This window comes from Cebus imitator, unplaced genomic scaffold (assembly GCF_001604975.1).
Source record: "Cebus imitator isolate Cc_AM_T3 unplaced genomic scaffold, Cebus_imitator-1.0 Scaffold109, whole genome shotgun sequence".
Lineage (NCBI taxonomy): Eukaryota > Metazoa > Chordata > Mammalia > Primates > Cebidae > Cebus > Cebus imitator.
The window spans coordinates 2,431,156-2,443,655 of NW_016107424.1; the positions used below are offsets into that span (position 1 = coordinate 2,431,156).

Sequence of the window (12,500 nt, forward strand, 5' to 3'; positions counted from 1 at the left end):
AAAAAAAAAAACAGCTGGGTATAGTGATGCATGCCTGCAGTCCCAGCTACTCAAAAGGCTGAGGTAGGAGAATCGCTTAAACCTGAGGCAGAGGTTGCAATGAGCCGAGATCGTGCCATTGTACAACAGCCTGGGCGCTAACAGCAAAACTCTTCCCCCCGCCACCAAAAAAAGAACTGAGGGCAAATCTGTAGAACTTAACGTTAAAGAACATGCCCACTACATACTAAGAGGGATGTACCATTCTAGAGACAAAAAACTGGCCAATATTTGAAATGATGGCACAGCATGGCCCCCAAGGGAGTGGCAGCCAGGAGTCCTAATGCCGCTCCCATGAAAGTATGTGTCTACACTAAAACATACTGACTCCTTACATATTGATCATTGATATCAGACTAAAATATCCACATAGCTCAGACATTACCTAATTGCATTGCTTTAAAATAATTTTTTAAAATAAAGTGAGACATTCTAGCTACCGATTTATCTTCTAAGAGAATACCTATGTGATTCTAATCTGTATTTGCATATCCTACAAATTTCTGAATAATACACTTCAATATTCAATGCATATCATCAGCATAAATCAGCTAGAAAATACTGAAGACTATTGGTGGCTCTGAACATAATACTAACACAGCACCTATCTTACCGGCAGTGTGGTGTGGTGGAAAGAGCACTGGACTGGTAATCAAGAGACCTGAGATCTAGTCCTGGCTCTTCCATGACTAGCTGTGTGACCTTGGTCAAGTCACTTAACCTCTCTGGACCTCAGTTTATTTATCTGTAAAATGAAAGGGTTGGACTAGATCAGTGGTTTTCAAACTGGGCCACCAGAGGTGCTTAAGGGATTCTGTAGGCAATGAAGAACTTTTTCTCCAAACAATCAAGATTTTCAAGACTTAAAGTGACAGAGGAACCAAATTCTTATTATGTTTCAATAATCAGTGTTCCACCTAAGGTTTCATTTTTAAAGGAAAAAGTCTGCGGCTAAAATCAAGTTTGAAAACCACTGGACTAGATGATTTCTGCAGTCCCTTCTAGTTTGCAAACTCTGCAATTCAAGTATTCTATATTTACAGCTAAATGCCATAGTTATGCAGATCAAAACACACAGCGCTGATAGTTCTCTGGCCAAACCATAAGAACCTAAGGCAACCACCTTGGTCAAGTTTTCTGTTCCTTGCTTTGAACAATTTATTATTTATACCTTGTTTTTGTCCAAACACTAGAAAATATCCTCTTATCTTAGTGCAGCTCCTATAGCATTTCTAAATAATGACACATCTTTCTTTGATCCATTTGGGTCAAACCACCCCAACTTCTAGTTTTCTTTCTTCTTAATCAACGAAAGCAACGATAACATTGGGATAATTTTTACAATGTTTAATTGGTTAGGTATGCTATTTATCTTCATCCTTAGATGAACCCTTTGTTCAGTGCTATTTCTTCAAACACCCAATTAAATGGGAGGAAAAACACGTTTTTTTTTTCCTAAAGTAAGGGCAGTAATGTCATAAAAGGCAGGCTAGGACTTTAGTCTGTTCCCTCACTTCGATCATGTCTTACTGTCCTATCCTGGGGCCCATCACCCTGCTGGCCCTACTGAAATAATAAAGCTCATCACCTCACAGGGGCAGTTTACATTTTAACAGTAAAACATTAAAACTTGCAGGGGTGTGGTGGCTCATGCCTATAGTCCTGACACTTTGGAAAGCTCAGGGGGAAGAAGTGTTTGAGCCCAGGAGTTTGAGACCAGCCTGGGCAACAGAGTGAGATCCTGTCTCTACAAAAAATCAAAAAGTTGGCTGGGCATGGTGACGTACACCTGTGGTCCTAGCTACTCAGGAGGCTGGGGCAGAAGGATCACTTGAGCCCAAGAGATCAAGGCTGCAGTGAGCCGTGATCACATCACTGCACTCCAGCCTGAGCAATGGAGTGAGACGCTGTCTCAAAAAAAAGGTTAGGGGGCAGGGGAGAAGAAAACACAAACCTTTTTACTATCCATAAGAATAAAGCTTCTATGAAGGGTCTCTCTGCTGCTGTCTGAAATTATGAATGTCTACTTATAAGGCCAATTGTATTCAAAGGATGTATGTTCAGAAGGGTAACTCAAACAATGTAATTGCCATTTGTCTACTTCTTAGAAATGCCTACAACTATCTATATTTCATTTGCGTGGGTGAACTCCATATTTGCATTCTTTGTTGCCCTTTTCAATGTATTAGGCAAAATTGGTAAACACTTTTCATTGTCCCATACCAGTATACTCTTGAAGTAACTCAAATTCTAGTAGAAATCTGAAGTGAGAAGTCTGTTATGTCTCAAGGATTTCTGAAAGGTTTGTTTTTTAAGTTAAGAAGTCTACCTGAGGATGTTCTGTCTCCCTACCAGAAGACGCTTTCCTCAACACAATCTAACCACTTCAACATTTAGCTCACACTCACTTCTCTCTCGAGGTTTAATGTTCTAAGGACAAGGGGCCCTTAGGACTCAGCCATGTGACTTCCAGTTACTCAACTTTCTGGCTTCAGTATTCTGCTCAGTAAAATGGGACTAATAGGAAAGTATATTTGTAAAAACAAATTAAGAGGCAACCAAATTTTTACCTTATCCTACCTCAGGCCCTTTTTTTTTTTTTTTTTTCCAGCTCCTCAAAAACAGAAGCTTTAAACTATTAGACGAAAAAAGTAAATGACTTAAAAACTCTACACGAGGGCGTGGTGCTCATGCCTGTAATCCCAGCACTTTGGGAGGCTGAGGCGGGCGGATCACTTGAGGTCAGGAGCTTGAGATCAGCTTGGCCAACATAGTGAAACCTCGTCTGTAGTTTAAAAAAAAAGGAAAAATGCCTGGCATGGTAGAGCTCAAGTGCCTGTAGTCCCAGCTACTTGGGAGGCTAAAGCCGGAGAATTTCTTCAATCTGGGACGCGGAGGTTGCAGTGAGCCGAGATCGTGCCACCGTACTTCAGCCTAGGTGACAAAGCAAGACTTCATCTCAAGGAAAAAATAAAAGTAAATAAAAACAAAAACTCTACATGAAATATTTTTAAAATGATGATTAACTAGTGTGTGCTGGTAATCCCTTAGTAACATTTATATAAAACTGTATAACATTCAAGGAACAGGGAAGTATGAAAAAAATCCATTATAAAATCATGACAATAAGCAGAACAAGAGGACAAATCTCCTACATGGCAGAAGCAGGTTTAAGTGTTTCTCTCTAGATTATGATTTTTTTTTAATGTGAGGAAATACTATAAATATTGTTTTGGGGGGAGGCAAATTGGTAGAGCACAATAAACCTAGAGAGGAAGAAACTTAAACTCTAATCTTCATCCTGTTACTTACTTATTTATTTCAATTACTTGTCTTACACACTCACTTATCTGAGTTTCAACAGATATTTCACAAGTCCACAGTGGCCTCATTTCTCTTCTGCTTTCTGTACCATCTTCTACCTAGTCACCCAAGTAGAAACTTGAAGTCACTCTTCAACCTTCTTTTCCAAATCCAAGTCCTGCTGCTGATCTCAAGCATCTCTACACGGGTCCTTCCTTCCTGTCCCAGGATACCTTTGCCTTGGCCCTGTCCCACCACAATCCCTCTTTGCCAGCTTCCCCCAAAGCCATGGGCCCCCAGATTTGTTTGCTGTTTGTCTCAACAGCCCAGCCAAGTCCCATCCCTAGGCCGTAGCTCCTTGAAAAATGAGCAGGAATGAGACACTGGGTCTAAAATTCCTTTGAGGCCAGATGTTGAGGACTTACTTTATTTTACTCATATTTTAGAAGTCTGTATCTAAATCTTAGGAAGATAGTTCTACTAAACACAGACCAAAGACACTAATAGCATCAAACACACCTTCCTCTCCTTTTCTAACAAGTGCAGTTTGTTAAGGTTGCCATAGAAGGACTAGACATTGAATCAAGGAAAGGAAAATCACTCTCGTCATCATGTTTTCAACACATAATTCAGCAAAAGGTCTCTTCAGAAACTGTTAGGAAAGAGGTGACTTTAGATAAGAATTTCACATAATACACTTTTATTGGTACTGAGTAAGGTACTGAAACAAAATATATTACAGACTCCCCAGCCTCCTTAAGAAGAAAATCAAACCTAATTCTTCATGACAACCTGCAGTGGTTTCTGTTTTGCTATCACTCTGGACGGAGTGGGACATTTAGATGAAGAACAGAGAGCTGAATGCCACAGGACCATCACTATAGGGCCATATGGAGAGAAGCACCCTTAACCTCTCCATCACTAAACAACCACCTAGGAGTGAGAACGTTCTGAGCAGTGTGCTAATACCTTTAGAAGTAAGTAAGAGGCATGTGGATACTTGCCACTCCAGACACACAAATGTGATGCTCAGACCTTCAAGAATTGCAATATGCAAGTTGGAGGGGCCATCTGAGCCTTCCCTCCAGCAGTGAGAAGGTGGAATGCTTCTGTCACGTGTCTGAAGCTGACCATCTGCTCAACAGTTAGGCTGTCTGTTACTGGCTGTTCCCCTTGCCTTTTTTAATCTCTGCCACTGCTGAAGTATTCAATTTCTGCTGCTCCTGCTGTTTGGAACTCTACTTTCTTATTCGAATCTGTCATCTGTATGTTTCTATTGGAGCCCTCCAGTTTTTTCTGGGCAGTGAACCAATCATGGCATTTGGTTCCTGGGCTGTCCGGGGCTGTTTTTATTGTATTTCAGAAACGCATTTTTTAACCAAATAAATAAATAAAGGTGCCTGGGGGAGAGACCATTTAATACACTACTAAAAAGGACTGCATTAAGCTTAATTTGAATTATTTGTTCGATAGTGGTTTTTGTTTTGTTTGCAGTGTTTTGCTTTGTTTTAGGTCTCCAGAATGTGTATTGCTCTATCCTGCACTTCAGTGGCAGCACAAAGATGAGAGAAACATGGTCCCTCGACCTTCCACAAGATTATGAATTAGGACAGACTTTAATTCTTTACCATTAAAATGATTTAATTGGAGCTACAAGACTTCTATACTTTCATACAGGGCATGTATACAGGAGGTATCATTAAAGACAGAACAAAAGTAGTATGGGAGATCAGAGTGAGAGATTACTCCAGAATGTGTGCTCAGAAGGACAGAGGTTTTGGAGTCACATGGAGTTGGCTTCAAACTGTGGCTCTACTATTTGCTGGCCATATGAACTCAAGAGGCTTAATCCTCTAAGAGCCACGGTGTTTCTGCCTGCAAAATGGGAGATGATTACCTCAAAGCTATGGGGAGGACTACAGGAAAAAATCTAAGGACCTAACATGAAGTTGGCATTCAATAAGTTAATCAAAGCACTTTGTTTTCAAGCACGGGTGTTCAGAGGCTGATGGTGCAGAATCATGGCTATGAGACCATGGGCATTTGAGTCTGAAAACCTGGAGTCAGAATCCCATCAGGGCCTCTGACAAGCCATGTGACTTCATGCACATTACTTGGCCTTCTTGAATCTATGTCACAGGATTGTGAGGAAAGAAGTACTATATGTTAATCTCAATTATTTAGCACAGGGCCCGGCATACCTAAAGTGCTCAGTAAATAGCAGCCATTATTATAGTATTCATAGTGGAAAAGCTCTCACTCAAATAGTAGATATTGAGTTAGGCTGTGAGGTACTAATAGAAATGATGACATATAAGAACTAGGAAAGAGCAGAAAATATCAGCTGGAATACAGACTAAGACATGAGGAGCATGCAGTAAAGTTAGACCCTAAAGGAACAGCAAGAAATTAGGCTAACAAGTTAAAGTTGAAGCTTGAATGTGGAGAGAACAAAATACCCTCTATAACTCTGTTATCTTTAATATATAAATGTAATTTTGTGGCCAGGAACAGTGGCTCATGCCTGTAATCCCAGTATTTCGGGAGGCTGAGGCAGGTTGATCACCTGAGGTCAGGAGTTTGAGGCCAGCCAGGCCAACATGGCGAAAACCCGTCTCTACTAAGAATACAAAAAATTAGGCTGGGCATGGTGACTCACACTTGTAATCCAAGCAGTTTGGGTAGCCAAGGCGGGCAGGTCACGAGGTCAGGAGTTTGAGACCAGCCTGGCCAAAATAGTGAAACCCCATCTCTACTAAAGATACAAAAATTAGTCAGGCATGGTGGCACACAGCTGTAATCCCAGCTACTCGGGAGGCTGAGGCAGAAGAATTGCTTGAACCTGGGAGGTGGAGGTCGCAGTGAGCCAAGATCGCACCACTGCATTCCAGCCTGGGTGACAGAGCTATACTCTTATCTCAAAAAAAAAAAAAAAAAAAAAAAAAAAAAAAAAAAAAAAAAAAAAAAAAAAAAAAAAAATTAAAAAAAAAAATAGCCAGGTGTGGTGGAAGCTCCTGATATCTCAGCTACTCAGGAGGCTGAGACAGGAGAAGCTCTTGAAACTGGGAGACAGAGGTTGAAGTGAGCCAAGATCACTCACTCCAGTCTGAGCAACAAGAGCAAAACTCTGTCTCAAAATAAATAAATAAAATAAAATAAATATAATTTTGTTTTATTTCACTGGAAGGCCTCCCAATTGATGTGACTAATATTTTGAAAAATTACTCTTTGCAACTATGGAATACATAATAGAGGCAACACAAACTAGAATGTATAAAAATGTGATATAAAATCCCTGGATTTTTTTATAGAATACTGAATGCAGTAGGTTATAAAATTTTAATTCTTATTTGCACAATTAACCCTACAATTCCTTGTAAAGTATATTTACCTTTTCTTTTAGAACAACAAAAATAGTGAATTATCCTTCATTTTACAGAAACAAAAAAGTGGACCTATTTGGTTTAGTTGGTGTGTACTGTCATGAGCAATCTTACAAATACAACCAACATGATTTCAAAATTACTGCCTCTGACCCTCCAACCTTCACCATTTGCTAACCGATCCATTAAGCCAGGAATACAGGCTGGCTGTGGCTCTTCTATAGTTAAAAAGATATATAAAACTTCAGAGTGCTATACTATGGCATCTGCCCACTTGAGCAACTATAGAAAATAAATGAGGGAAAGTAAGGTGAAAAAACTCAACTCAATTCTTAGTTGAGTTTCCTTATTTAAATTCTGCACATTAAAACATATTTTGGGCCGGGCACAGTGGCTCACGCCTGTAATCCTAGCACTTTGGGAGGCCGAGGTGGGTGAATCACCTGAGGTCAGGAGTTCAAGACCAGCCTGGCCATCATGGTGAAACCCCATCTTTAAAAAAAAAAAAAAAAAAAAAAAAAAAAACATATTTTGTGCAACTGGAAGATTTCAAGTATGCAAATATGCTTGTTTCTTCACTAAGAAGCTCGGCAACTTTAGGCAAGTTCTTTCAGCATTAGCTCATGAACGAATAAAGAGACAGGCCGGCTGGGTGTGGTGGCATGCACCTGTAGTCCTAGCTACTCGGGAGCCTGAGACAGCAGGCTCACCTGAGATCAGGAGTTTGAGACCAGCCTGTGCAACATAGTGAGACCCTGTCTTAAAAAAACAAAAAAGGATACAAATAACACCCCATAAGGAAATCCATAAATTTAAAGCATGTGTAATTTTTTTTTTCTTTTGGTATGAAATGTAAAAAGGCAGGATGTGATGACTCATACCTGTAATCCCCACACTTTGGGAGGCTGAGGTGGGAGGATCACACGAGTCCAGGAATTCAAGAGCAGCCTGGGCAACATGGCAAGACCACGCTTCAGAAAAAAAGGGGGAGGGAGGGGCTGGAGCCTGGTATATCCATAAGCTCCCTCTTAGCTGACAAAATATATAATTCTATAATTCTAAAGTTCAAGTAAGTCTTTTTAGAGAATAATGTTTAATTCTTAGTGGAGGAGGAAATACATATTAATCCAACTACATGGCCATTGTATTAAAAGTTTAAAAATGTTAAACTGAGAGTAATGTAAAGTATAACGATATTAAAATAATGATATATAAGAAGGAGATTAATACTTAACCATCAATCACTTGAGACAGTAGAGGGAACAAAATGGGAAACAAAACAACGTTACCCATACAAAACCAAAGATCATTTGATTTCTTAAGGAAGAAAAACTCTGAATCAGAAAAGTAGCATCACAGGTAAGAACACAATACTAAAGGCAAATTAGATCAAAAAGCTGGGATACCAAATCTCTGAGAAAAGAAAGACAGCAATGGTAATCATCGTAACACAATTATTTTCTTTAAATCGTAATAATTTTAACCCATTCTGCAGTCTGAAAGAAAGAAAGCATTATCTAACAGTTATTTTCCCTCCTCCTACACAAATGTGCTGTGTCTTTATGAGCCACCATGGCTCTCTAAGCAGAGCTTTAGCTTCTACGCTGTATCTGTGAGAGTGTTCATTTCGTTTACATGGCTCCAAAAGAAAGATTGCATTCCCTTCTTCAGCATCTCCCACCACCGAATGGTAAAAGAATAACAGTCTACTATAAATAACTGACTTTTACATATTAACAAAGGATAGAAATCAGAATTTTCGACTTATTTTCCCTAATATTTTAGAAAAGAAATAACAATTTTATAATAAAAATTGTCTTGTTCTACTTTGGGTTCTTCAATATTCTCTCACAGACCTACAAATTCAGTATACTTGTTCAGAGACGCTCCCTAGAGCTATTTTTTTAAAAGAAAGTAAAAAACATTTCACTGTTCCATACAGCAAAAAAAAAAAAGAAAGATTTCATAGACTTCCTTACTCATTTCTCTGTAAATAACAATAATGTTTTAAAAAAGAAAAAAACATTACCAGTGACAATCATATTTAAGGATCAGAAGAAAGTTAAATTTGCCAAAAACCATCCCTGAAACACGTGATGACTGTTTAGTACATTAACTCAGCAATCGTCACAGAATTTAAGCCCCCAAAGTTGTAAACAAAATATAGAGTGCTCTTTTGTTCATGACATGTCATGAACAAATTACCAAAATGTGTTTTCTCCTCAGGTGTCAGTTTTTCCCTCTTTTAGTGACTGATGGCTCCCAGTGTTATTACAGAAACAGATTGATCTTTTTAATGAGCCAGTTTAATAGACTCCAAAATCTCACCGTGGCTGCTCATCCATGTCAGACCATATGCACCAACAAAACATTCAGTAAAACAAAAAAAGCTCTGCTGTCAGACAGCTCCATACTCTATAAAATTTCATATAGTAGATCTGGATGTACAGATAAATAACCAGGGAAGGGGAAAATGCATATGCAAACAAGATGCAGAAAATATATGCAAAAAGAAAAAATACTGTAGAGGCCCATATTTTCTTGGCTCTGATCAAATTCCCACAAGATACAAATGTATTTACACAACATATTCTCATTACCCTTCCTCCTAACTCTAAGGAAACCAACCCATTTGCCATCTTTGCGATATAATGTATACTTCAGGGCTCCATTTAATAAAGAATGTTCCATCCAAAGATTAACCATGTGAACTCCAACTCTGGCAACCGTCCATGAAAAACCAAAGGGAAAATCAGACCAAAGACTCTTTTTAGGAGAGTTCTACCTGACTGAATGCATACATCGATGCATGCACAGCAATGGAGCATCAAAACAACAATGCTGAGCATTTGTGGAATTTAAGATGAAGTTTTCATATCAATGTTAACATGCTTCCCAGCACTTACCTTAGGACTGTCCAAGGATAGTCTAAAGTCACAGTACATTCAAATATAAAATACTGGAAAAGAGCTAGTGGGAAAATAGCTGGAAATATAGAGAAATGAATGAAACAGATTTTCGTATTCCCTGTTATGGTTATTTAACAATTAGGAATGCCAGAATAAGTTGTGTCCATTTTCAATTTTGCCTATAGGATCATCTCTACATTTATCTTAGCTATCAAAATATTTCCCTGTTACACTCCCCCCTGCCCCAATAACCCTAAATAAATTTCCTTCTCAATTTTCCATCCAGTCTCTCTTTCATTCTTTTATCATGTAATCCTGGAAACATGGAGCTAAAATACCTCAGTATTGGTATGTCATACTTATTTCCTGCAGGGTAAATGGGTTCAGATCAAACAGGAATGCACATATAAATCATCTATCTTTGAGCCACCTCTTGGTTTTCAGCACCATGTGCACAGGCCACTCAGGCAACAGGATTAAGCAATTCCCCTTAAAAGCTAAAGTACCAAGGGCTCTATTTTACTCTTAAATATGACCAAGAAAATATGACTTGCAAGAATAAGAAAGTAGCTCTGTTTGTAGATCATATATGAAGGTAAGCATACAATACGTCAAAAGGAGACTAATATTTAACTATTTGCTTTAGGAATTTTAAACTATTAAGAGGTTTTCTGTCAAGAGGAGCAAAATTCCAGAGATTGTAGCATAAAAACTGCTTAACAGAGGATTATGTAATAACAATATGTAAACTGGCTGGCTTTTAAATAACATTCTGATTTGCAAAGCAACTAATACATTTAAGGATAGCTAAGTCGGTCACAAATAGATGTCTCTGAGAAGCTTCAAAGATCTTAAGCTCTTATGAATGTGGAACATAACTGTGCCAGTGTTAACCTCACGAAGGCTGTTACACCCATGTCTGATGAAATGCAAAAAAAGAGGATAGATAAGCAAAGAAAGAAAGCAAAGTACATGATAAATAAGTTTTTGAATATAGTTTCACTGTAAAATTCTCTATATCTCACAAATACTCTGCAAAACGATGCTAATAAGACTTTGCATCCCTATACTAGAAGATAATTATATATGAGGATGAGGTATTCGCAAAAATTATTTTAATATGGTACATGGGAAATTTCATGTGCATACTTTATTCAACAAGTACTTTGTAGGGTTTAATGGAGAAGTGGTTTTATTTTACATTTCTTAGAATTCTCAGTTATGACAGCATAGTATCTGATAGAACAGTATCTAACAAGTAAATTTTTCAGCAAAAATATCATCTATTGTTTCTACTGTATATCTTTTCTCAGTTCACCTAGTGTCCCAGAAGTTTTCTTTTAGTTCATATACAAACCAAAAGAAATAGCTACTGTACCATGTTAAAAAATATATACAAACAAACTTCAAAACCATCACATTTTAAGGAAACTAGGACAAGCAAATTTCAGAATATTGAAAGGTAAAATATGCCGTTGGGTTGAACTACATAATAAATGAGAATTTTAATACTGACGTGTGTCTAAGAGCCATCAGCGGTACTTGACAAATCTGAAAATCATTTATCTTCATCATTTAGCTTTAATATTACAAACAGGAAAGATCAACCTACACAAAAGCCAAACTGTCACAGGCCAGAGATTAAAAACTCTGTAAAATCCCAGGCCAGAGCCAGATTCCCAAGATGGCCACAATGGCTTATTGCTATTGTTCAAGACACATAGGCCAGCAGTTTAATTATGACATGAATCATGTCTCCTTATGCCACAGGTATGAGAAAAAGGCCATGGTTTGTCTAGGCTCCTCCTCTCTCTCACCTGTCTGGAGTTCGCCTCTTCCCGTTTTCGTTCACATCGAGAAGCAGCTCTGAGGAGTCAACAGGTGAGGTGGTGCTGGCATCCAGAAGCAGCTGTTCATGCTGGGCGAGGTACTGGGCAGGGTTCTGTTTGGCCAGTCTTGCGCAGTGGAGGAGCTCACGCTGCAGCAGGGGCAAGTTGGCCTGCAAGGGCAAGACAGGAATGAGAGGAAGGACTGAAAGGCTTCTTCTGCCCTGTTGACTTACTCTGCTTTCTGAACACTGGAGCAGAGTATGTAACGTAGCTAAATCAAAGGTCAAATGCACGCCATGGGCTAAAACTACAAGCACAGATCCCAGCACTGGGCTACCACATGCCCAGATTGCCCTAACTGTGAGGTGACTGACCCTTGTAGATCACTTTACCTCTCTTGTATTTCTTCACTGATAACATTGCAAGTGGCACATTATTTTTAAGGTCTCTTTATATGTGAATGTATATTCTATGGGATGGGAGAACCTAGTTCTATCCATAAGAGCTTTTGTTCTCCCCAGGGAAGATTGAGGGTATACTAAACATAAACACAGTCAAATTAATCTCAGAATAGGTTCCTTGACACATTCAATTTTATATCTAGTGATTCACAAAGGTCAAGGAGGCTAATCCTAGAATGCATCTTTAGTCAACTACTAACTTCAAATAAAAATACAATTAAAATTATAGACATGAACATAGAGATTATTTTTCATAGTCATCAAGTTCATAAAATTTAGGTACTGGTCTCAATATGGTCATATATTCCAGTTGGAATTAATGCATAAAGCAGTATATACTAGTAGTCTACAAAAGTGATCTGCCTTCTTTGTATCAGCCTTATTCTAAGGAATAAATACACACACACACACACACACACACACGCGCACACACACACACACACACACACACACACACACACACATACACTCTTCTTCTAATGTTAGAAAAAATCCGGTATACTGGTCACTCTTCCTCCTCAGCTAGCCCAGAACCTTGAATAAAGAACAGGCTGGTTGATAGGCTGATGGGTAATT

The 12,500-nt window shown here is 38.6% G+C and overlaps 1 protein-coding gene across 1 annotated transcript in view; it reads right to left on the bottom strand.

Annotated features, from left to right (window-relative positions):
• Positions 1–12,500, bottom strand: part of RUNX1T1 (RUNX1 partner transcriptional co-repressor 1) — a 141,098-nt gene that overhangs the window by 39,841 nt on the left and 88,757 nt on the right. The window contains 1 exon segment of the mRNA XM_037741862.1: positions 11,452–11,633. Within this exon segment, the coding sequence (XP_037597790.1) occupies positions 11,452–11,633 (182 nt within the window).